Below are 27,353 nucleotides of genomic sequence, written 5' to 3' on the forward strand. Positions count from 1 at the left end.
CCAGATAATCAAAGACAAGCAAAAATCCACTCTCTGGATAATGAGTCTGGAGGCAATCTCATCCTAAAGGGCTTCTTTAAGCTATCCATGCCAATATGTCATTTAGAATAATGAAATTGTCATATGTTTGGCAAGAGGGCCTTGACTGTCCCTTCCTTTCCCACATTGTGTAAAATGAAAAAAAAAAAAAAGTGCTGAAAGAGATAAAATGCTCTCCTGCCACCTTGTATGCTTGTTTGAAAGCAGGAGGACCAAAGTTTCTCCCGCAGCTGCGTACAGCTGCTTAGAAGCATTATGGAAATTCAGTGGCTAGGAAGATGATGTTTGCCTTCTGCCACTTGCATTTCTCTTGCTACGTCAAGTAAAATATATACTCTTACCCTGCCATTAATGCACAATAATCCACCTTTTAATAGAAAATGCCACTGGAATTCCTGCCATTTTCCACAAGATCAGAGCATACACACAGAATACCTGTTCTTCTGCAGATGCACATCTTTTCTATAAATTTGAGGCAGGCATGCCATAGTAGACATTGGGGGAACAGCCAGTATAACCTTTGCCAGACACAAACAGCTTCTCATTATTGATCAGGGGTCAATTCATTAGTCTTCAGGCTTTATCATTAGTTACTGCATGCAACAGGAGAACAGCGATCCAAGTTACTCACCGACTTGTAAAAAAATCAATGGAAAAAACACGTAGTAGGGCAGAGTCCCTTATTGGAACTTTGTGCAGCAGAGAAGCAGACGTAGCAACACTCAGGATCACACATGCGAGTATGATCCTCAGAGAGGTGTTCTCACGCTGCTACAAAAATGTACATGCACCTTTACAGGCATTTATTTTTACATGGCAATTCTGAATAATGACTATAAAAGGAATAATATATAGTTATTCAGCAAGCACAGCAGATCTTATGCATTGACTGCATCGGGGGGTTTTGTGCAAACACAGTGTGCAACTGTGCTATTAAAATCTTCAGCAGTGCAGAGGCACAAGTGGATCGTACAGCCTATCTTCATTCCAGCTGTAGCTAACACTAGAACTCTTACTTGCGAAATAATAACATGTTGTGGTGGTAATGAACTGTAATAGAAGGCTGAAAATCTATAACTGAAATACTCACTAATCATTTATTAATATGGTTCCATAAATGATGTCATCATAGAGACCATACCCAGTCTGATGACATAGAAAAGACCTTCTGCTTCAAATCCAAGTTCAAATTTCCACTATTACCTTGGCATCCTGATTTCCAAACCACCTGTCAGAACCATCTACTGCTTGTAAGGACTTTGTTGATACCTGTTCATTTCAGGTATCAACACTGACACCTAGCTCTAGCTCCACAGCGGAACTGACAGAATCACAGAAACATTGCATAAAAAGGACCTTTGGAGATCTTTAGTCCAACCTACCATTCCCTACCACTTGATCTGGTCAGCCACGACTATCTAGCCCAGTCTTGAAAACACCTAAGGATGGATTCTCTGATACCTCTCTGGTGTTCCTGCTTGCTGTATTTTTACTTCTATGTTATGATTTTGTATGTTACTGAAAAAGAAATCAAACCCCTCTGGGAAATGGTTTCATCTTCGGGAAGGCTTAGCAGTCAAAAGTACATTATACAGAAACATTATATAGAATTATTTGGGTTATTTTATCTGAGAGTTTGACTTCTCTCACAGCAGTCCAGAACAAATTAGGGTGTTTAAAAAGCACTTTCCAACCAGAAGTTTTCCAGTTTACAATAAATGCTATTGAGGATCCAAAGTCTTCGTTTTACATACATAGCAACTATGGCTGTTTTCTACACAAGATTGCTTCCAGGTCTGGCCATGTCCTGGGTTTTGCTGGGAAGAAACCAGAGTGCATCTTCCCATGCCTAGCTTTTTATGAAAAAAAAATCATCGTATCCAGGACTTATACGAGAAGAAAACACAATGGCTCCCAGCATCTGGGCTACACTAGAAGGAAGCACGTTGCATTCTTACTGATGCCCTGCTCATCCAGATCTGGCAATCAACACTGCATGGTGCACTGTCAAAAGCATCAGCCCCCTAGGCCAAACAGAGCCACGCTTAAAATTCAAGATTGCTCTGGACACATTTAACATCTTGGTATTTCCAAGTTTCTCATGAAGCATCTGATGTTTTTATACTCCTCTCCCTCATCATCTATACTGATAACCCACGGTCCAAAATACCAATGTTGCAAACGCTAATTCCTAAATAGCAGCTTTTGTGCTTTGCAGCTTGCATTTCAAAATGGCTGCTCCCTGCTTGATGATAATACTAGCATAATTAACATTTAAGGCAGTTAAATTTTCGTTAGTGAGTAGAGGCTCAATCTGGCACTTGAAATCTTGCCCTTGGAGCCCAGGAGAGTTAGAGCATTAGTTTCTGAGAGAAAACAATGTCCCACTTCTTCTACACAATTAAAAATAACCACTGAGTTTTAGATAATAATAGAGGTCAAAATACCCAAGTGCTATTGAAAAATACTTAACCACACACAAATGGTACATATTTAAAAAGACATCAGAGACTCGCATGTTACGCAAAGGAATCAAGCTCTCGTAGTTTACTTTGCAACTAAAACTTCTTAAGCAGAAGAACAATGTAATTGTGTACAGGTCACACATAAAAATGCAGACGGCTACAGGTAAACACACTAATGCTGGCTGTCATTCACTCAGACCTTACTCCAGCATTCTCAAAGTACTTTGCAACTATCAACTAACCTGTTTTATAAAGGGGGGATATGTCTAGCTTGCACTTATTTTTTACAAAGGGTGAGCTATGATAGAAAATCAGGATTGTAACAGAAATGGAAAGGCAGGACCTGGGGCCTCAGCCTTTTAATTTCAAGATAGCTCACCTTCTCATCAAATAGAGAACTCCATTATTGGGAGTTCTCCAATTAAATAAATCCATTTGAAAAGCTAGCTGCATATTTTCAAGGCTGGAAAATTATTTTAGGATACTAAACAAGCAACTGCTTGAAATTTAACTTTCTTGCTGAGTTCTGAGATCTTAAAGGACTCTAAATTTTGCAGTCTTGGCTAGGTTCATAAGCATTTTCTACAGGCCTGACTTCATGATGAAAGGGCAAAAAAAAGATTCACTATGGAAAGTTCACCAAAGCTCTGCATTTTTTTATAGATTACATTACTATGACGTAGAAAGAAACGGAGACTGATTTCCCAGAGAAACTATGACAAAGCAGTCTTTTCAGGATGAACAAAACATAGAAACAAACCCAAATGCTAAAGAACAGCAGCGATCAGTAGGCACAGACCTGTACTACAGCCTTCCATCTAGCAGGCAGCTAGTTTAACCCCCACAAAACAGCTGCTTCTCTTCCTAAGTTTTCTGACTGGTGGGCTGGCTGATTGACTGTTACTTGTGCATCTGCTGTTCTGATAGACTGACGAAGGGCAACTTATCATTGCTATTACTGCTGCTGTTTCCACTGGACACAACATCAATTAGCATCGAAGCTTCATCCGGCATTGCATAATAACAAGCAAAAAAACCAGGTTGGCTGGAAGACTTTCATCAGGACTTTCTCCCATACGGTGTAAGCAAAGATCTTCAAAGGGCCTTACAACACTCATCTTCCAAGACCATAAGGGGGTGGGAGATGAGTTAGCAACACTGTGAAACATGTAGTGTGGAAGTTTAGATATAACCTGAAGATGCATAAAAGACGGAAAGCAATCTTTTTTTCATGAAGAATAGGTCATGCCAGATAGCTTAGACAACTTGTGCAAAATGACAGGATTAGCGCACAAAGGAAATGCGGCAGATCTGACTTTACAGAAACCTTATTTATGGGGTAGTGGGTGGACAAAAGTTTTCTCAACAGATTTTTACAGATCTAATCATACACAGAAAGTTCAAACGGTTTCCTTTAGCCTCTACTTAGTGCTACTTTACAGATAGCGTTTTGCTTTAATTTAATCTATCTAGACTTTAATGAGACTTTTGGTACTTTACTGCCTGGAATATTATTACTGACACTGGAAATATGGTGCCTGGTTACGAATATTGCAATGAAGATATGAAGTTGCCAGACATATTGTAAACAGAGCATAATTACAGTATTTACAGTTGAACATCAAAATGGGAAGAGATGCCAAGTGGCATTTCTCAGAAGTTAATATTGGGACTGATACCATCTAATATCTTCCCTAATAATTTGGAAAATTAAGTAAATTGTACATTGATTGAATACACAGTAGACACAAGAGGAAGATGAACTACAACACAGCAGGTGGGTAGGTTGAAAAAAACCCAGAAGGATCTGAAGATCTAGGAGGGAGAGAGAGAAGGGTGCATTTAAGAGGGAAGCTATTTAATGTAGACAAATGTAGAATAATAAGCTCAGAGAAAATTAACACCCATCTCAAGTAACCAAATGGGAAAATGCCAATTTTCATTAAAAAAAAAATCCAAGAGATTTCACAGTTTATTCACACTGAAAATTCACATTGGGGTATATGCATCAGGTTTGACAACTTGTTTGCTACATTCCAGCCTGATGTGATTTTAAAAGGAAGAATAACAGATTCCCTTAAAAACCTGCCTTTTAAAATACATTTTTACTTATGTATACTGAATGCTCATAGAAGACCTGATTACAGTCCTGTTAGTGGAAATAACATAGTAGCAATGCCACATGAGTAAGAGACATAGAAGCAGCACATATGAAGTCCAAGGTGCAGGTCAAGAAGCCAAAGCCCATGTGTCTCCAACACTGTCAAGGAGTTCTAAGTGTTCGCTCTATGCCCCAGAGCAAAATCCATTAAATACTAGGTTGCCACTGATTTGTTGACTTTAGTTTAGAAGCTCAACTATACCTTGTGGAAAGTTATTACTGTATAAAAGAAAGTAAGATTCTGAGGGTTAGTAAAAAAAAAAAAAAAAAAGCCTAAACAAATACTGAAACAAGCTTGCTGCATCAAATCACTACTGTATACACTAATGAACCTTAAATATTATATATAGGATGGAAATTGCCACAAGAATGTACCCTTGCAATTAAATTAACCTGTAATTATATAAACCTACTATGTATAGAAAACATTATTTTATGACACAAAAACCCACTCCATGGACTATGTTAGAGAACTGCTCCTGGCTGAGAGTTTAAAGAGCACACTGTCTTTTTCCCAACATTATTTGCTTAACAATACCCATAGTACAAATACATTATTTTGTCACAGGAATGATTCATTACAAGAAAATATCAAAACTTTATCAAACTGAGTATTACTTTTCTTCCTAACACAGCAATCCAAATATAGCTGATGCTTATGAAATGGCTGATGTGACAGCAATCAACAATTTTTTTTGTGTATGCTTAAAAACCTGCTTACCAAGGGGAGCCATATATTCTGAATCCCCTCACCGTCACTTCAGAGTCTTGAAGATAGATGCAGTTTGTTAGAAGAGACTGTACATTTTCATAGCTCTCTGGCTTCAGCTTAGAGACAGAGGGGAAATAGTAAAAGTCCTGCTTGATTAAGTCAGCCATGAATTCCTGGTCAAAGGTCAATTCATGATTTCCTGCTATCACAATCTTGTATTCATAGGGCAGGCTACCTAAAACAGTGAAAAACAAACAAATTACTTGTTTTATGGAAAATCTGATAAAAGAAAACAGACAGACTCACAAACTATTATCAAATCCTATAATATGCTCACATATTTGAAACAATTGAGCATATCCTTACTACGTGTTTCTATAATTCCTGGTGATTTCAGGTAAATGACATTACTGTCTTTTTCAGGGCAGACTATGATTTAGCATGCTTAGCATTAATGTGTTGAAACTACTTTCAACTCATCAACCTTAAAAACCAGCCTGCAGACTTCTGCTCTACTATTTACTTCTAGTTAATTGCCATTTGTGCTGCAAGTATCACTTACTGTGACAGTGATGATAACTCTTTGACAGAAATTAGGGTTCAAAGAAGATTGGCCATAACGCTTCATAAAATAATGTCAGCACTCTTCTCCCAAGGCTGTGGTCTTACAGTCTTACAGACTCAGAACTTGGGCCAGACAGAGGGGTCTGCTGCTCTCTTTGCCCTGATATTAAGATCAAGCCTTCAAGCAAGAAACAGGGATGGGGTTTAGCTGTCAAAACTCCACATCCCACAGAGAAGTCTCAGAGTTTGCCTGTATTCCATGTTTTTTCCTGCTCCATTTTCTCAGTGACTTCCTTAGATCCATGGACTGTAATTTACAGTGACTCATGTTCAAGAATATTTTACAACCCGTATTTAGTGAAAAACCTTACAACCTCCTGCCGAAGGCAAGAATATATATGCCCACACACGTGGGTTCTTCCTGAGAGCAGCACTGCAACTTTCCACCTGACTCCACATTTGGTTATCAACTGGATTCTGCCCTTGAGAGCAGGCATCACCTGTCTCAAAAAGCTCAGCAGAAACCTTCTAAATATATCTGAGAAGAAACAAAGACAGAAACTGCGTAAAGCTGCATTCATTAGCTTTGCTTCTGCACTAGTAATTTGCATCAGGATGAAGACAGTCAGAACGGGAGATTAGGAGCAGAAATATTTTATTGAAAATAAGACCCAGTTTGCATAGCAGCAACCTTGTCATTTTGTACTTTTAAAATATATTGCTCATAACATAGAAACCTTTAATGATGACCTCAAGCCTAACCTAAAGGTAGGATATTTGGAGAACGTAAAACAGCAGTCAATACGCAGTGGCCAAAGTTGGCATGACTAGAACTTAATAAAATGCAACAGCGTGATTCAGAGTTACAGAAACAGAAGACCGAGCACAGTGCTAGCCCAGAGGAGATGCCACATGGCTGAACTCATTATCTGCCAAATGAAAAGATCTGGGTAACTCTGAATCATAGAATCATTTTGCTTGGAAAAGACCTTTAAGATCAGTATAAGCTTCAGAAACTTGTAACACCTGTATTAGGAAAATTTATTGTTCCAGTCTTTCCTGGGGACCCAATACATACGTACCTTTAGAATATTTATTAACAGAAACTCTTTCCAGATAGTTGCAATTACACATTGAATGCTGGAGATTGAATTATTTACCTGAAAGACTACTTGAGATGTAAATTCTGTCATTTGCTTCTGAAATGCTTAGCATTTTGCAGATGTGTACTCCATCTCTACAAGTTTTCCGGGCGTGTGCACACATACACACACAAGTTAAAAACGTTACTTACATGCTACAATATGTATGGGAACCTACAGGCCTGAAAGAATTCTTGGGAAACAGGGAAATAATGAAATCCTGTATGCCACAATATTGTTAGCAATTCCATTTCTACTCTGTTTTGTAGATCTTTTCCAGCTCATCTGATCCATCCATCTAGCAGCCAAGAACCTGTACAAGCTGGTTATAGTTGTTGCTTCCACTAATGTATTTATGTCATGTTGCTGTCTGTGGGTGTTACTTAGGCAAATTAGCAAATTATTCTAAATGTACAGTTACATTTATTATAGTGGCGGCCAGAAGCACTGCTGTAGTTACAGGTCTGTCAGCTTTTCAATTAACAACTGTGTTTTTGATGAGTTTGCAGCTCAGGGTTTTTTCCTTTCATTCCATACCAGGCGGCAACTTGCTAAACCTATTTCCCTCTCTTTTGTCTCCACAAGCCCTCTTCACTCTTTAAATCTTTGGGTTTTGTTTAACAGGGCTATTTTTTGCTGCTTGCACATAAATTTAACAACATTTTGTTTAAATTTTGTTCCTTAGGAGACTTTAGAACACGCTTCACTTTTTACTTCAAGTGCTCTCGAAACGCAAAGTCGACCTTGGGTATAAACCTCGGAAACCTTGCTCTTGGCTGGGCACGGCTGTCATGAAGATATGTATGAGACACCAGCTGAACAGCTGCAGATGAAGACCCTCAGCTATCAGACCGCAATATTGATTAAACGTATTCCATCTTCCCTGCTTCCAGTGTGATCATACTTACCAATGCTCATTCTAGTCCATGGGCAGAAATCAACACTGAACGCTAAACATCCATTTGCATTAAAGCATGGCTGTTCTACTACTTGACCTCAGAGGGACCAATACCACCTTACTGCAGCAGGACCACTGTCCAACATGGTGTGTCAGCACAATCCTGAGAAATGTTGAACGTTTCAAGTGCCTTTTATAAGATCGACCAAGCATTATCAATATCTGATCAACATTTATCTGAAAACTACCTTAAAGCAGCAACTCTTTCCTACATCTGAGATAAAACTTCTTACTTTTCCTTTTTATATGTTATTATTTAAACTGTTCTGTATTGTCTTATTCTATTATGTTCTTCCAACACAAATACATGGGTCTTTATCCCCAGGCACAGACTACTATGCAATTTGTAGCCTTGACTTGGTCCTTGGCTAGGACCAAAACCTCCCCAAGAGCACACAGCCTAATAGCTGTTGTATGGCTGTGTTTCTACATGTGTCCACAGCTTTAGAACAACCACTTTTCCATCTGTTATTTTTTGTGCCACCAGCTCTTGATCAGAGATAATTCAAACACTTCCAGGCTGACCAATTTATTACCACACTTGCTAGTATATGTTAATGACAAGCTGGGTAGAAAAGACACCAGGCACATTTCCTGTCCCTTGTTACACAAACTGAGCTGAGAATGTTGAATTCCCACTAGTGCAGCTTTTCATGTCTTCTTATAACAATTCCATTTTGCTAAGAAAGATTCCTACCAAAGACAGCAGTGGCTGCAACGTACCCATGCACTGGGTTCTTTTTGTCTTCTGTTTACAAACTCCATAAAAACAAGCCTTAGTAAAGGCACTGACTAACATTTTCATTAGCTAAGCTGTTCTCCTTTTTTTTTTTTTTCCTTTTTCTTCTTTTCCAAAATAGCCATATGCTAAACATTAAGTTCCCTGACTGCTCATCTGTGTGGTACCACTAGAGTGACCTTGAGCACATCAAGGGTGACTGACAGCCCTGAGATAATAGTGAGGGGGATGCGACCCTAGTAGCATCTCCTCAGTCCTCCCAGTGAGGGGGCTCACTTGCTCAGGTGGGAGTGGATGCATCCCACAGTCAACACAATGCTGTGTGGCTTGTGCTGCAAGCAGGGCTCTAGCTTCTATGACCACAGGACCCTTTTTGAAGAACAAGGACCACCGCACAGGGATGGCATTCCCCTGGCGAACTGGAGGAGGAGCGTCTTTGCCAACAGGTTCACTAATACAGTGGGAAGAGTTTTAAATTATGTGTGTTGGGGAAGCATTGTCATGCTGTGATGAGAAGTGGAGGTATGAAGGCAGTGAGGAAGCAGCGGGGGCACAATAGGATGGCGAAGGCTCTTGCATTACACGAGCACCCTCACTGAGGCTCCTCTCAAGTACCTGTATGCACACATACACACCACGGGGTACCATCAGGAGGAAGAAGTCCAAGCACAGCGGACAGCTTTGACGTCTCTGAGATTATGGAGACATGGTGGGATAGCTCACCTGACTGGAGCGCTGCAATGGATGGACACAGGCCTATCACCTGGCTATCACACTCTATAACCTTTGAGAAGTCAGAGGGACTGGAGAAGTTCCCAATGGCTGGAAAAAGGCAAATGTCCCATCCATCCTCAAGAAAGGCAAGAAGGAGAATCTGGGGAACTACAGGCCATTAAGCCTCACATCAAGCCTGGGAAAATTATGGAACAAATCTCCCACAAAGTACATGAAGGTCAGGAAAGCAATTGGGAACAGCCATCACTGATTTAACATGGGTAAATCATACCTGACTAACACAATTGCCTTCTATGAGGAGACGACTGGCTCTGCGGATAAGGAAGAGCACTGGATTACCTTGATTTTAGCCTTTGACACAATCTCCCATAGCATCCTTATAGCCAAATTAGTGAGATAAGGACGGATGATAAGGTGGGTCGAGTATCACCTGGAATCACTGGGCTCAAAGGGCTAGAACCAGTGATACAAAGTCCATCTGGCAGTCAGTCATTAGAGGTATCCCTCGGCTAGTGATGATGGGGCCAATACTGCTTGCCTTCTTTGCTAACAGCCTGGATGATCTGACGGAGTGCACTTTCAGCAAGCTTGCAGACAACACCAAATTAGGGGTGGGGCTCTGTCAACCACTTTGGAGGGCACGTCTGCTATTCAGAGGAACCCTCAAAGGCTGGAAAAATGGGCTGATGAGAACCTCACAAGCGTTATCAAAAGCAAATGCAAAGTCCTGCACCTAGGATAGAGTTAACTTCATTCGACAAGGCTCAGCAGTGTGTCTTTGTGGCAGAGACAGCCAAACACATCCTGGCCTGTATTAGTAACAGTGAAACCAGCTGAAAAAGGCAGTGATGTTTCTCCTCTATCTAGCACTTGTGAGACCACATCTGGAGTGTGGTGTCCAGTGGTGTCCAGTTCTGGGTTCCTCAGTAAAAGAAAAACTACTGACAAACTGAAGCAAGTCCAGCAGAGGGCCAACAAGATGGTTGGGGAATGTGGCATATGGGGAGAGGCTGAGATCTGAGTCTGTTCAGTTTAGAGAAGATTAAGGAAAGACCTTACTACTGTCTGCAACTCCCTGATCTCAGGATAAAGAGAAGGCAGAGCTAGGTTCTTCTCAGAAGTGCACACAGATAGAAGGCAAAAGACCCAAGTGGGAACATCATATAAGGAAAGAATTTTACCATGAGGATGGTCAAAAAGTGAAAAAGGTGCCCAGGGCAGCTGTGAAATCTCCACCCTTGTAGACATTCAAAATTCAACTGGACAAGGTTCTGAGCAGCCTGCTCTAATAAGGGCTGCTTTGAACAGGAGGTTGGACCCAATGGCCTCCAGAGGTCCCCTCCATCCTGTGTGATTTTAGATTTCTGTAAGTCTGCACTGGGAAAAAACCAAGAATTTTAAAGAGCCTGCAATGCTGAAAGAAATTAAAAAATCATTTCGTGTTGTGATTCTAATGGAACAAATCTATGGTAGACAAGCAATGTAGCAGGACTAGAGACTATGTTCCATTAACTTTGGTATAAGTTTCTCGTACTATCCATTTAGCAGATGAGTAGGACTAAATACCTAACTGATAGCCAATTAACACTTGATGCTAGCATATGGCTTTGCTGGTGGGCAGGTAGCAAACTTGGTATTAATACAGAAGCTCTATGTATACAAAGATATCAAAGAAAATTTATGGCTGTCACAGGAATTCTGCACACATATTCAGGACAAAATTCATCCCCCAGTAAAATTAAGGCAGCAAGCATGTAAGAAATAGATCTGCCCTTCAGGAGTGCCAAGAAACACATGCAAGAGCATATGCTATGGGAGTCAAAGATGTATTTTCAAACCACAAAAAAGGAAAACTTATGAATTTGGGGGAAAGTTACATTTTCCCCTAATCTCTTATTTCGACTAGGCAAAACAAGACAAGTGTTTTTGTCCAAAGACCAGGGATCTCCCTGTTCTTAGCACCTGAGAAGCTTCTGCTAAAATATCCCTACAACCTGGAGACAAAGTACACAAGAATTGGTCGAAAAAATTTTACCTAAACATTTTCCTGTATTATAATTATTAAAATACCACTTGGATGGAATTGGATATATTTGGAAATTCATGTAGTGATTCTGACATTACCAAGGAAACAAAATGAAGCAAAATGTCAGTTTAAAATATTTTGAGGTGAATAAAAATTTCCTTTCTAAGCAAAATTTCATATTTTTTTCTAAAATAAGGGGGGTTTTCCCTCCCATAATGTCTAACTTGCAAAAAATTAAAATTCTTTTCCTCCATAATCAACCTCTAGCCTATTCATCCTATTTGGATTTGGAATCAACAGAAATGTTTACACATCAAAATTCTATCAGAAACACACTGGCTCAAATTCAGTCCTGGGCTTCAGAGCTTTCTCTTTCAGGCCAGATCCAACTTTTGCCTTCTGCCAATTTGGAATGGGGCTCCAAGCCATCAACCACTCTTTCAGCCTCTGTCTTAACATGGGATGAGAGATTTCTCCCTTCCTTTTCCCTCTTCTCTGCTACATGGTTCTTCATCTTTCCTGCCTCATTTTCTGCTCTCCTTTCCTTTCCGTAATCTTGCCCTGTACGTAGAAAAATGCTGAAGACACATTACCTTGCACTTGATTTAGCAGTTTTAGCAAAGGGTTATCTTTTTCTTGCAGAAACAGAACTTGTAGAAGTATGATGCTTTAGACTTCCGTATGCTTGTCTCAATATCCCTCTGAAAACGCCCAACAGATTCAAAAGTCATTTACTGTATTCAGCAGAGAAGTACAGGCCTCAAAGGTAATTACGTTTCCTTGAGTCTCCTGAAAGTAAAGTCTCATCTTATGAGACATATAAGAACAACAGAAGGTCTACGAGACAAAATCCAAGGAGTCAGGCAACACTGGTTCAGCTCTCAGAATAGCTTATCACACAAAAAAATTCTGCCCTAAATCAATGTAATCTATTATTCTTTGAGATTATTTTACAATCAAAAAGCCTGGGATATCATATTTAGCTTACATATAGCCAGATGTTATTATCATCTTACTAACTTCTTAACTACATACACAGAGTTTTTGTCAGCTATGGCAAGCCTTCCTCAGGAAGTTTCTTAGGCTCTGTTTGCTTAGTGTAAGAATCTGACAGTAGTTCTGGTAACAGAATATGTATAAGAATAGATATATTGTTTAGCTAGTAACATCTTTGTTTATTCCTTTCATTACTGCAGATTACTAATTAAGAAAATCAACGGAACATCTAATTTTTTGCATGTTTATGCACCAATTACAAAATTATTACAGCAATTCTTAACTTCTAAACTACAGTAGGTCCTTTTTATGGTGAACATAATTTTTACAAAATAACATGAAATGCTGGGGAACCATTACTTGAACTACAAACTGCATAATGCAAAGCACTGAACAATGTGCCTTTGTTTGCTATTTCCCTGCATCTGAGTTTGTTCAAAGTAGAATTCTGTGTGCTTAAAGGTTCATCCCGTTCTATCAGTAAGACTTCTCTGTAAATTATATCAACACTGCAAATAATTCAAAAGCAAATGCATGATGTTTATACTCCAGGCTCCTCTTGTAATAAGAGGTTAGGCATCTTTATCAACCAGTGACCTCCTCTGCAGCTTACAATTGTTATCAACTTGCAACTTCACCAAGATAAATGAGAACTTGTACAAGCAGATGTGCTTTGCTTCTCTCCTGGTATTGTACTGAGCAGAATTTTTAGTATTCATTAAAAGCAGTGACAATCATATAAGTGCCCACTTAACGCTTTTTCCCTCTCATTTCAACCTTTTAGAATACAGCAGTGAGTGATATAGTAAAAAGACTGCGTAACTGTCTCAGATTGCTTTTTAGCATCTCTTTGACAGTTCTGTGTTTAAAAACTGGGGCTGATGTCTGGGAAATTCACATTAACATACTTTTTGTATGGTGTGTAATCTGGAATAACATTGTAAATGAACACTCTCTCCTAAGTCATCTGTAACCTGCTAGCTCTAGACATTCTTGCATTGTAAAAGCCAGTAATTATATCAAACACTAAAACAGCAAACATATACAATACTGCTCACATTTGCAAAACAGAATTTCTTTAAAAGCAAATCAAACTAAAAAAATTCTGTTAATAGTCAGCTTCGGCTCTTTGATATACTGTTTTATATGCCCCCCCTCCCCCCCATGTATAATAATTGGTCAACATTATTTCTAAAGGAAAAGTGCCTTCCTTTTACCCTGGTTTATTTAATTACCCTGTAACTATGCAGCACTAATCAAATGCGTGCTGCAAACTAGGCCATTAGAGTAGCTGTAGTGAGTCAAACCAAAAGATTATGTAGCTCTGTACCTTCTGTCCACTAGTGGTCAGTAACAGACGCCTAGAAAACAATACGACTGCAAGGTTTTCATAGACTGAACCTTCCTTTGATACGTCCCCTTAGATCATGGCAATTGATGGTTTGGGAACCCCCAACTACGTAAGCTACAGGGTTCATTTTCAAAAATATTTTTTCTTTTTTACTTCCTGGAATAGTTATAGTCTTAAATAACATACCTTTCTGAGGAGAAGAATTTCTACAACAGCTTTTCTGCCCTTTAGGATATTCTAGCTTTGGTTTACAACGTGTGTCCAGGGACAATGAAAACAAAGGAGATAGAGAACTGTGTTAAAAGGTTAACAAAAATATTTTAGATTTCCTACATGGATCTCTCTGCACACTGATAAAGATTCCTATCCAGATCTTTAGATCCCACAAAGGTGCTTTCAGTACCTCCCAGTTGTCACTTTCTGGAAGGGAAGAGTACAGAGCGCTGTGTGTCTTGTCACCGTACGAGGTGCACATCACTAATAACAACGTTCAATGTTTGTGTATAGTGCTTTGCAATAGGTGTTCAAAGTGCTGTACTGAGACTAATTAATCCTCCAACGCGTTCATGTGGTAGGTGGATCAAGCATCATTTTCACAATTTTACAAGGGGGAACAATAAAGAGGCTGTCAAATCTGAAGAGGACTAACTAGAATTTGGTTGCCTGTCTTCCTCAGGCTCTTTCAAATACCTCCGCCAGAGGCAATGACAGTTCACAGAATCATATTCCAGATCTTTCACTTCCCTGGTTGCTCGCTGCACTTCTGGGCCACACAGCCTTCCTAAAGCTACGCTTGTCTGCTAGTCTAGAATAAGATTGGATATTTTTACTCACTTGCTGATTTTAGGGGTCAGGGATCTCAATACTTATGAAGATCACAGGACAGTTTTAGGTAAGTCATCCCAGAGACTCAGAATCTTGAAGTTCGGCTACTCACCACTCCATCAGTGGAAAGAAGCAACCTTGGTATTAGTACAAAGTGCAAGAAACACTCCAAAAGCATACATGAGTTTGAAAGAAGGGAATGAAAGAAAAATCCTTTAGGACCTACCACTATTACAGCTTCTAAAGCTTCTCACCACTGCATGGGAGGCATACCTGGAAAACAGTTGTTCTGGGTCATCTTCCCAATACAGGGGCATAGCTTAAATATTCCCTGAGACTGCTGGCAGCCAGTTTAATATTCAGAAGTCTTCAGGACCTGTTAAGCCCCCAGAACCAGAGAAACACCAGAAGTGTGTTTTGCAGTGCACTTTTCTCTAGTGTACTGCCTGAGCCTTAGAGGTACAAACGGATCTGAGCCATCACACATTTAAGAAATGCAATAAAAACCAACACTTTTTTTAGTATGCCCAGTCTTTTAAAAATGACATCTGTTCTAAATCCCTACACAGCTCAATGTTTTTCACTGCATTTCCAAAGCCATTCTTTTGTAAATAGATAATTAGTGCTTAAATACTTCTTTCAAGGGGTTTCTACATTAACATAAAAATAGTGTAATTACCGATGGTCAAAATGGCATGACTACAATTTATAAATTCTAATTTCTTTTGCTGCTCTGAAGCTGATTTTCTTTCTTCTTCAACACAATTTTAATCTGTTTTAAATGTGAGTATTATTGAACCTAAAAATATAAAATACCTGTTAAGAGAGGAAGAGAACTAACTACCATCATTTTGCAACATTGAACAGTAAAGCAAAAGTAAAGCTAAGCCTAGTGTTCCAGGCTTTTCTGAAGATCTTTTATTTTTTATCAAGAACTTAAAACTAGGGATGATGTTTATTGACCAAGATTAGCAGATTTTGTCCTACAATCTAATACTAGAAACAGGTGATCCTACTAGTGCTAGTTACTATAGCTGGGAAGCCATCTTCACTCCGAAACATTTTTAGACTGAAATAAAAACGTTATCTTTTGAGCTGAATCTGCCCAAGTCAATTCCTGAAGTGGATGTCAAATAATTTAATCCATTTTTTTGTGTGTGTACGATATGGAAGTAAGATTAACATTTTCAGGAAAACGCTCTGAAGAGCTAATTATTGTTTTCCACTACAATGTAAAGCCACCTGCTATTTTTTTATTTCAACTTTACCTTGAACTTGAATTTCAAATAGGAAGACTGTCTTTGACATTGGAAAATCTCAAGCAAACACACTGAAACAATGGATATTATAAAATGTGTTAGCTTAAGTAAACTTTCCAATCCATTCAGAGAAGTTAATTCTCAGATAGAATATGGCAGTATGTGTTGCAGCTTGTATCACAGATCAGCTACTTAGTTAAATTTCCAGGAAAGTAACTCACGAGCTCACAGTGACAGTGGGTCCTGGAGCATACATAATTTGGAAATGATATTACAAACTTGAGCAAAGGGAATTACAAGAGCAACTGAGCCAAGCAGGCAATTTCCAGCATCAAAAATATGGGAGACAAAAAATAGAGACCGTTTTGGAGTCATTATTTCATGAGTGCACTAAAGCAGGACATGTGTATTTGTATTTCTCCTACAACACATTTGATTTATATTCAGGTAGGGAATAAATAACAAAAAAAAAAAAAAACCAACCCACAAACAGAAAAAACTGAGGACAAGGATAGCTATGGTGCACAGTGAGCTTGAATCTACCTTATCTAGCTTTGATTACACAGAATCACAGAATGGTTTGGGTTGGAAGGGACCTTTAAAGATCATCTAGTCCAACCCCCCTGCCATGGGCAGGGACATTTTTCACTAGATCAGATTGCTCAAAGCCCCATCAAACCTGACTCTGAACATTTTCAATGATGAGACACCCACAACCTCTCCGGGAAACCTCTGCCAGTGTCTGAGCATCCTCATTGTAAAAAATTATTTCCTTGTATCTAATTTAAATCTCTTTCAGTTTAAAACTGCTGCACCTTGTCCTGACACAACCACCCCTAGTAAAAAGTCTTCTCCACCTTTCTTCCAAGCCCCCTTTAAGTACTGGAAGGCCACTATAAGGTCTCCCCGGAGCCTTCTCTTCTCCAGGCTGAACAACCCCAACTCTCCCAGCCTTTCTGCACAGGACAGGTGCTTCAGCCCCCTGATCATCTTCGTGGCCCTCCTCTGGACTCCGCTCCAAGAGGTCTGTGTATTTAGAATCAATTCCCCTGAATTATTTTCTGCTCTTTAAAGTGATGTCATTAAAATCTCCGGGACATACTAGATAATTAGTATACGTGCAAAGCTGTAATACCATGCATCCTTATAATGTCATTAGAAAGTTTCCCTGGCCTCACAGCCTTCCGTTTGGCCCTATTGCAATACAAACTTTGTACTTTGTTTTTTTCTGATTCTCCAAAATTGGATTTTCAAATGTGGAAGAAAAATACAGTCAGAAAAGAAACAGGTAAAAAAAGGAAAAGATTAAATATGAGAACAGGAGAAAGGTCAATTGGGGAAAAGGAGGGAAATTACCGGGTTGGCACCCTTGGCAAGCATTGTAAACTGACGATTCATCCCTTTTTCCCTTCTTTTTCTAAGCTACCCTGAATAAGAGTAGCAAAATACAAATCTGACTTGCAAAAGTACATCATGATACTGCATGACTGGGCAATAAGAGGGCAGATGAAACTGAATATAAATATATGCAGAATAATTGAAGTGCTGGAAGAAATATACCAACTATAGATACACACTGACAGGTTCTGAACTAGGTATTACCATTCAGGAAAGAGTTCACAGAGTTATAATAGGCAATTTTGTGAAAACACCATCTCATTGTTCAGTCACAGTCAAAAACAAAACCAGAATAATCCACAACTCTAGAAAGGAAGAGAACAAACTAGGAAATTTCATTATGCCAGGGGATAATTCTGTAGTGTACTCAGATCATGTGCAGTTCTGGTCTCATCATTTTTAAAAGGACATAGAACAAAAAGGTACAAAGAGTGACACAGATGATCAAAGGCATTTAAGGACTTCTAAACAGTCTTCAGCCTGAAAAATATCTTAAGGGCAGATAAAGGAAGAACCTATAAGTTCCTAAACAGAATGAAGAATGAAATTGTTCACTTGCCTCTTCCAGTTTCAGGAAATACCAATTGAAACTAGTAGGTGACAGGTTCAAAATAAGCAAAGTTCTTCACACAATCCATATCACATTGTGGAACTCTGATGCAAGACTGTATCAGCACTCAAAATCTGACTATATCTAAAAGGTAATTAAAAAACTCAGAGAAGAGAAATCTGTATATTAAATATAAAGTAATGAATGCTGTGGCTCAAGAAGTCCCTGGACTGTCTACCAGAGAAAGCTGAGAAAACATGTACGTCCAGTTATCACCAGCATTTAATCTCCTCCATGGAGTTAGGCATCAACCTAGCCCTAGTAAAACCTCAAATTCCTCCCTGTGAAGGAGGGAGGGGGCCTTGAGAAATAGAAAAGTGAAAAAAAACACCTAATTATCAAAAAGAACTAAGTGAAATGGAAGGCTTTAGGGGTCAGAGGATAAAAAGTATAAAATTAGGTGACTAAAGGACAGATAAAGCAGAGCACCTTGGCTGCTAGCCACAGTCAAAGACAATATTGGGCTAAAGAGACATATTAGCTGAGCTGGTACAGGCCTTCCTGTGTACCCACATACAGTTAGCCTAAAAAAGAGAGAACATATTTTAGGGAATGACTCAGCAAGCCAACGTGCCTCTATTAGCACAACACTTGAGCATGTGCTCGATATAACCATAAGGTCCACGGAAGTTAATGATGTTAATGTAAAATATCCTTTGCATCAGACAGGCACAGAAATTTTATGTAGAGCAGAAAGATAAAAATCCGAACTTGCTGAAGGGCCTCCTGAAAAGATGAAATAGGCCAATAGACGAGAGTGGCATAGACCCAAGCGGGTATGGTGGAACAGAAAGCTAAAAGGTAGGAATCAATGCTAAACATACAGATACAGTGCAAAAGCAGGAGTAAGATATGTTCTAACGCCTAAGAGGAAGCTGAGATCAAAGGAAGGTGTAACAAACAAATATTCTACTGCTTACTCCAAGGATAAACAAAGTTATAGTCTATAGATGGCAGAAGACATAGACTTGACACAGAACAAAATAACTAAGTGGGAAGGTGAGCCCTGTGCTATGGGATGAAGTGACATTTGGTAGCAGCGGATAAGAATGACGGTGGAGGTAAAAGTCCATGCCAGAGTCTGTCAATTATTTTCTCAAGGAACTAGTAAAATGTTAAGACAAGGAAGAAGTAGTTGGGTAGGCTATGGGAGTTGCAAAATGATGGTAGATACTGGAAGCAGCTACCTAGAAAAATCTAAACTGTTGGAGACTAGTGCCTTTCACAACAAAATGGACAACTGGCAAAAACTTCTGAAACTCCTTCTTTTCAAAGAGAACACTTTTAACCATTTACTATAGATTCTGCAAACACTCAAGGTTATTCGAGAGTTGATAAATTGTTCATTTAAAACAAAAAGAACTTTCAAAAAAGCTAAAGTTTCCATTTTGAAATCTCATTGACTGTAATCTAAGGGAAGAAATTTACAGTTTTGAACTGGAACAAGTTAAACTTTAAATGCTAATTGAATGAAATCTATGTAGTGATGCCAAACTATTTTCCTATTGGATTTATCGGAATGAATTAAAAAATTAAGTTAAATTTTCCATTTTTTCAAATTGACAAGAAAGTAAAAAAATTCTTTAACTTGCTAAATTTGCCAATCTTAAAAACGCTCTTGCAAAAATATAACTCAAACCACCAAGATCACTTTTTTCCAAACAGCACATTACCATGAAATCAGAAGCATGCCTGAAAAGTCAGAAAATTATGCCTTCCTTTGGAACAAAAATGATGAAGAGACCATCACAGAAATGCCTTGGGAACTCTCGCTACCATACTGAGAGGATTTCAGCTTAAGGACTCCTTCAGAACACTGTACAGCTGTAACCAGCAGGAAGGCAGATGGAGAAGCAGGGAGACAAAAACTGCAGCAAGTAATGTGTGTAGCCCCCATCCTTGCTTGCTAGCAATATCCAACTTTTCTTCCCACACCAGCAGATAAATAAAATGAGTATTATTTAGAAGGGATAACCATATGGTTTGTATAATCTTTATATGCTATTTACAGTACATTATTATAATACATGGTAGAGACCTACAAAATAGGATGAAAACTTGCTTTCTGTTTTACAACCAACCTGTTCCATCTGGGTGGATGGTTGTAAGAGAGAGACAGAGGTGAGGGCACTATAACAGAGTGTTACTTCCACATGCTGTCCCTATCTTAATACTCATAGAACAATACAATTGTTCCAGGTGGGACATATTATTGGGTTTCCAAGCCCAAATAAATGCTTATCAGCCTTTCTGATAATTATTTGCTAGTAAATATTTGTTTAAATTGTGAAGTCCTGACTTTAATTTTATATTCCATTTCAGCCTACATGCATCTGTCTGCTTTGTGCCTTCCCAGTGTGGAATGCTGTAATATGTAGCAAAAAACAACAGGAAATATGCAAAAATGTCAACTATACAGGAAAGAAAATCAACCTAAAAACTGAAATCCATTACCCTTAAAACTGTGTCCTTTCTCTCTCCGACTCCTTCATTTCCTCTCACCCTTTTTCCAATAATGAAGTATCAGAATCCAGAATCCATTTTTATTCTAAATTAAGGTATCTGCACTGCTGCAGGAACAATACCGATCGGGGTTTTTGTCTGGATACAGTGTATGCTTTCCAATTTTCACTGTCATTTTTTTTTAGCATATACAAAACATTGCAGAAGCACATGTAAATCACCACTCTCTTGCCCAGTGGAACAGGATTTCAGTTACCAATGCCAACAGTTGCCTACAGAAGGCATCTACATCTGGTCCGCTACATCCAAGACGGCAACCACAGGCACACGTTTTGCTTTGTTTGGAATTCATCACTGTGGTGCAGCTGAGCCTCAGATGAAAAAAAAAAACCTACGAGCCTCCAGGGTTAAACAGACAAATGTTTTCAATCACAACAACTTTTTTTTTTTTGCGAGGAAGCAAAGCCATAACAATGTATGTAAGAGGTTTTATGTAAATCATTAAAGGCCTACTGACTTAAATTGTTGCTAACACCAAGAAGTTGCTTAATGTACACTTGAGAGTGTGAAGGCAGAACAGATGAATAGTCTCACAAATCTTATTTGCTCAGTTGGAAAAATGCAAAAATATTTGTTAAAAAAAAAAATCTGTTTCCTGCTCATTGCCATTCAAATTTACAAGTCAAATTAATATTCATCATTTCTAAGTGCACGCTGGTTTTTACTGGGAGGCAGAAGGGGCAGATACAATCAGCAAACAAATTTACTTCCAAATCCACACAGAATTCAATACCTACCTAGCCACTCGTTGAATTTTTTTACTTCACTAGGAAGTCCCAGCTCAGTAAAATCACCAGCATGTATTAACACATCTCCATATGGCATTTGGATGGGATCAGTTCTTGAGTGAGTATCAGAAATACAGACAAATCGTGTATATCCTGGAGGTTTGGGAGCATCATGGGGCACCGGATCAACCCTGTAGGAAATGCATCATAACAAGGTTATAAAGTACTTATGTACTTCTTAGTGTCTACTTTGCAATTCTAATACTATTTTTTACCTTTACAAAAGATTACACAGACTTCTAGATCTGATGGAAGGGATTTATTAAAACAAACCTAACACTAATGGGAGGTGTAAAAATTTTTGATGTTCACATCACAACGTTTTCAGTATTTGTTGGGTAGATGGATTAATTTAAAGAGATTAAGGAAAATAAATTGAACTATGGCAGTAACTCTGAAACAAATACTTACAAATAAATCAAAGGCATCCCCAGTTTCAAAGGAATAGTACTATCCCGTTTCATTGTTTAAATACGATTACATGGTACACAGGGAAAAGATTTATTTTAGATACATAAATACATTTAAATGCATTTTTTCTAATTATAACTCTTTTCTGCAAGTTATATAATTCCAGCAAATTTAATTAACACATTTTGGAGATATGTTTCAGTGTGTTAATGCAAAGCAAGATAAGAACTCTCCTGACAACAGCTGTAAATGTACATTCAAGCCTGACTATTGTCAGGACAAATGTGGTAACTTTCTGGGCTTAATTATACTAAATGAAATCAGATGCTGTGAGGGGCGAGGCTGCATTGTTCAGAGCCCAATCTCGATATTCAAAACTGAGGAAACGAAAAGATCTGACCCAGTTTGATGAGACTTATGATTTAGAAGAGGAAAGCAGAGAACACCTCTCTGCTATATGAGGAATACTTATTTTTGACTCAATCTTTTTACCCTCAATCCGTATTTTGTTAAATATATAGAAGCAAATGTATCTATATGCAGCTATACCATATCTGCTATTCCAGTTAGAGAATTCTGGTGGAATAAAATCAAAAAGCCAGAGATGCAGGCATTCTATTTATGTCACTAGAAACCAGAGAAATACACAGAATTGTTATGAATTATTTTACTTTTACAACATCTATTTTGAAAGGACAAATAAAATTAGTTTTGTTCACTGTTGCAGTATGTAATACATATTCCTATCCCTTGTTGGTTGTGCTTCAATTCAGGAGCTTACCTCTATATAAATAAACTCAGAAAAAAAGTTACAGATCTTTGCTATTAATAATACTACCCCTGCTTACTGGGTAAATTTTCAAAAGGCATTTTATTGCTTGAAAGACAAAAGGTAATAATCTTTAATCACACAATCTTTTCTCTAGGTCAGAGAATTCTATGAAATTTATAGATGGGCAAACTGAGGTGTTTTTGACAACTTCACAAGATTAGTGAGAGAGTGAGGAATAAATCTAAAACATTCAAATCTCGTTAAATATAGAAAAAGTTCTTAGCATTTTCTACACTATAACTGCAAAACTAGAGCATAAGAAAATTACTTTGTACCTGTCTTGCCTATACTGGTTTAGGAAGAAGAAATGTTGGGGGGTTTACAGCAGTACTGGAAAAAGAGCCTTTTAGAACAAGTACCTTGTAGTCATTTTTCTGAAGTTCCAGTTTTTGAGCAGAAAGTAACCAAACATGAGGTAAGGAGTAAAACCAAATCATACCTCATGAATACGCAGCAGCATGTACATGCTAGTGGGATATGTAAGCAAGCACATACTGGAAACCGTAAAACTTGGCTGACACAGAGTGGAACGTTTGGACCCTGAGAGACAGCAGCTGCAAACACTGCATGTAGGGCTGAGGGAGTGTATACATTGTGAGAGGACCACAGGTACATGTAGAAGGGCAGATGATAAAAAGACAGTTAGATGCAGGGAGAGTTATGCATAGGAGGTCACAACCTAAAACAGTGCAGCTGCATGACTGCCATTGCATGTTAAAGATGCCTTTGTTTTGGAGGGAAGAGAGCTGCCACAGAGCGAGCTCCACGGGTGGTGAGTGGAGGAAGCAGGGGTGCAAAGAATATGGATGGTGAATGGTGGGGTTTAGACTAGCGAGTGAGGCTTGTCATAAGGTCCGAGCTGTGTGAAGGGTAATGCATTCCGTTCATGGAGTTCCTCTGCAAGATGAACTGGTATGGCTAGATAAAAATGACGAGGAGCTGACCCTGGCTATCGTTGCAGCCATTCAAGCTAAGAAGATTAAACCTAAGTCCAGTAAACAAATTTACGATTATTTCTCTCCCTGCCCAGCACTTCCCAAAGTGAGTTACAGGTCATACCAATAAGCCAGCTTTAAATTACGCACACTACCCTGGCACAACGTAAGGATATGGACCGGCCTACAATATCGCTCTTCATGGTAGGGTAGCCTTAAAGCAAGTGCTGCTTCTCCTTCAGAAAACTTTTAAAGCTCAGCAAAGCAGTAAATTGGGCGTTGGGGAGTAGCATGCATTTCACATGTTGCTCCTCTGAAGCTGAATGGAAAGAACAACAGACTTACCATGACAACCCATACAGCACATAATACACATGCTTTTTCTTACAGTTTGGATGGGGATGGGGAAGATGTGGACAGCACTTTCCTGGTTGCTGAGGTATGTATGACTTAAATCCTGTGCAATGGGCCAGAGAATTTTCATGGGAAAAAGGCATCAGTACAAAAAAACCCAAATAAATGAGATGCAGATTTTTCACGTTGAAGTGATATGCACACACTGAGGCCATATATAGGTAAAAACATATGTCAAGTTTCACAAATGCATCTAATGCATTACTGGAAATAATTTCTGAAGGCTCAGTCCCCACATTCTTGTGTAACGCATTCCCACAGCAGCTGTCACACCAACACCCAATGCACTGCTTGCAGCGTGAACAGAGGAATCAAGATCTGCTGATTATTTTTGTGCAAATGTTTTTGTTTTTCTTTAAAACAGTATGAAAACTTGCAGAGAAACTGAAAAGCAAAGTTAAAAAAATTTCAAAGCAAAAACACTGCCAGAGGTTAGTTTATACCCTAGATTTCAGTGGTTACATGAACAAGCAAGACACGAACTTTCCAGAAACAATTGATGGACTTGAGAACACCAGCAGAATTTACCACCCTTCTTGTCAGTGGCAACTCAGTCATCTCACAACCACAGGGATGTCAGGCTAAGATGGGGCTAGGAAAGGGCTGTCAGCATGTTATGAGTGCTAGTAAGTGAAACAAGAAATATAAAACTGCACAGAGGATCAAGGAAGAGCCGCAAGATTGAATTCAGAAGAAAAGGAGCCCCCCCAAAAACCCTCGTGGTTAAAGTAATTTACTATAAGTTCAGATGTTAACAGGTCTATGTGAAATCTGTTTATGATTGCCTGCAGCATCACTAATCTAGGTATTTTGAATTATACACAAAAAGATGGCAAAATCCTCACCTCCCTGAAGTTAACTACAAAACTCGCATGGACTAAAGCAGGACTAAGATTTCACCCATAACAATCATGTGAATAAAAGGTGCTTTTGTTAACACTTTTTATGTCCACTTTTCCCTTCTTTGTTACTATCCTATTCATTGGTAGGAGGCAAAAGCAATCCTGCTGGTATTTAGAAACAGTATTTACAATTTCTATACCAAGAGAAAGAGTCGGTCAGACTGTGGTAAATGTTTCAATTGATTTAGCCTGTTTTTCTATCTGCGCAAGCTTCTTCTATAGTATTAATCATTCATGAGACATTGCTAAACTCTTCTGACGAACCATTTTCAGATAGCTTATTCTCAACTACTTGCTTAGCTGCTGAACTTCTATCATGCAGTTGATTGCTTAAACCCTTCAGTAGTATGGTTTGTTACTGGTCAGAAGTTTAAACAGCATACTGTCGAGTACCAAGTGGATACTAACAAATACCTTATTTTCAGCCCAGTAAAAAATATTCAGCTTTTAAGACCAGTGAGCAAATGCATGAGTGCCCAGGAACCATATGAATATTCACAAAGAATAGCTAAGCCTCAACAAATAAAGCAACCTGCACTTGGCATTTTCATTTGTACAAGTATTTCTGAACCCACATTTGTTTGTTTGTACTTTTGCTACCATTTGCCAGCTCTATAAACAAAAGATGTTTCCCAGTGCTAACACTCAACTCATTTTGCTGTTTGCATTTTAATAGTACCTAAAAACCCCCAACACGGACCATAAGCTAAGACACTGCCCCCAAAACCTGAGTGTTTGCTCACCACCCTGGTATGTATGTTAGTCTTCAGATTTTTTTAATGTAGTATCTAATTTATGCCAAAGAATGTACATAAGCATTCACTAAATAGACACATAGCATTCGACCAGTCATAACTGCTGAGTTTTTTAACTGCAGAAATCATGGCCTACATTTGTAATTTATAAAATCATATTAAATACCAAAAATGTGAATGAGATGATTATTTATTCAGTCTTCCTAATGGAAATAAGATTTCCTTCTAAAAACTGAAAACCAGCCTTCTGATCTAAAGATAAGGCTGCTTCTCTCTTTAATAAACACAATAAAATAGTGCAGACATTTTTATTCCCTATAAAAATATTTTACAGTAGAATTTTATACTTAATTTATTTGTAATAGCTTTACTGTTTTGCTCTTCCTTCTGGCTTTAAACTTTATGGCAGGTTTCATTTTGTAATTATAATTCTCCACTTTACATTACAAGTAAATCATTTAGAGCAGTTAATTTTACTGATGTTGTCATTATATAAGAAGTCAGAAACAAACACATTATTTTAATTACTCTTTAAGCACTTGGCATCTTCAGCACATCGGCATGAAAGTAAGTTGTCGGATGGGTGCCCACACTATTTTATTTATTGATGTGATTTCTCCCTTGTATGTAGCTGTACTATAACTAACCAAACAGTATGTGTTGTACAGATACAGGCTTGGTATTTTCAACAGCTATTTACATCAATAAGCAAGTGCACAATGCAAACAAACTTTATTAAGATTGCAGAAAGTATCATCCTTGTAGCACTTCTTATTTTATTACCACTGCTCGTCGTTTACTTCTCTTTTTAATGTGTAAGTATTATGTACTAAAGTTACGCTAGTGGAGTTATCCTTCTCCTGTCCTTTAACAAAGTAACTTATACTTTCCAAATGGACTGGGTTTGTATCGTTACAGTAATTATTATTAGAAAGGCAGCAAAACAGTGTTCTTTAAATTCTTTCTGACTGGTCCATCAAATACCACATCGACAAGGCAATAACAATTCAGAAGGCTGTGCTAGAGCAATAACGAAACTGTAATACTTACATTTGCACATGTGGGGGCTGAAAACGTCCCTGGTTAATGTTGTAGAACGTGAAAGCCTGTGTGGGGTTGGAGCTGTACTCATCCACTTCAATTATGAGTCTACTGTGCTGATGCCTTCTAGCTGCCATAATGTGCGACTGGGCGAAAGCCATGCTTGCGCTGTGTAGTTCGGCTTTTTCAGGCAATCATATCTGCTATCTTCCTACATCGACGGAAGAAGACCATGACATCTCCTTACCTCATCAGCACACTCCCCTTCGAAAAACCTAAAAGCAGATTGAGGAGATGAAGCATAACTGTTTGACAGTTAGTCTGTTTGGAATTCGCTTTATTTAATACAAGATGAAGATGACGGGGGGATACGGAGAAATGAAGACACACAGCTCAAAGCACTCATCACAAACCTTTCCAACTCAGCAATTTGATGAACATACTTCAGCTGGGGGTGGGAAGGAGGGAGTGGAAGTAAACATGCTAAAGAAGACAGGGGCAATTTTCTCAAATACTCCAGACATTTAATACAAATCTAGAAGACAAGGCAGTCATTCAGAATGGCGCGTCAAATAATAATGTTTCTTCAACACAATAATTTACTTTTTTTTTTCATTGTTGAATGTTCATTCCCCATCCTCCTTCAAAAAAACCCCACCAAACCTGAAATTGAATACACAGCTGTGCACAACTAAAATGTGAGTTAATTAAACAATAATCAGTTTAACCAACTCTTCAGAAAGTCTGTGCCATTTATTACAAGGAAGTGTTG

General features: G+C 38.6%; 1 protein-coding gene across 1 annotated transcript in view; it reads right to left on the reverse strand.

Annotated features, from left to right (window-relative positions):
- MPPED1 (metallophosphoesterase domain containing 1) overlaps positions 1-26,742 on the reverse strand; it is a 48,656-nt gene extending 21,914 nt beyond the window's left edge. The window contains exons 1-3 of the mRNA XM_009957604.2: positions 26,591-26,742; positions 21,241-21,422; positions 5,387-5,612 (exon numbers count right to left, since the gene is read on the reverse strand). Of these exons, the coding sequence (XP_009955906.1) occupies positions 5,387-5,612; positions 21,241-21,422; positions 26,591-26,742 (560 nt within the window). The remainder of the gene's footprint in view (positions 1-5,386; positions 5,613-21,240; positions 21,423-26,590) is intronic.
- Between the last annotated feature and the right edge of the window lie 611 nt (positions 26,743-27,353).

The sequence above is a fragment of the Leptosomus discolor genome, chromosome 1, assembly GCF_034619465.1.
Source record: "Leptosomus discolor isolate bLepDis1 chromosome 1, bLepDis1.hap2, whole genome shotgun sequence".
NCBI lineage: Eukaryota > Metazoa > Chordata > Aves > Leptosomiformes > Leptosomidae > Leptosomus > Leptosomus discolor.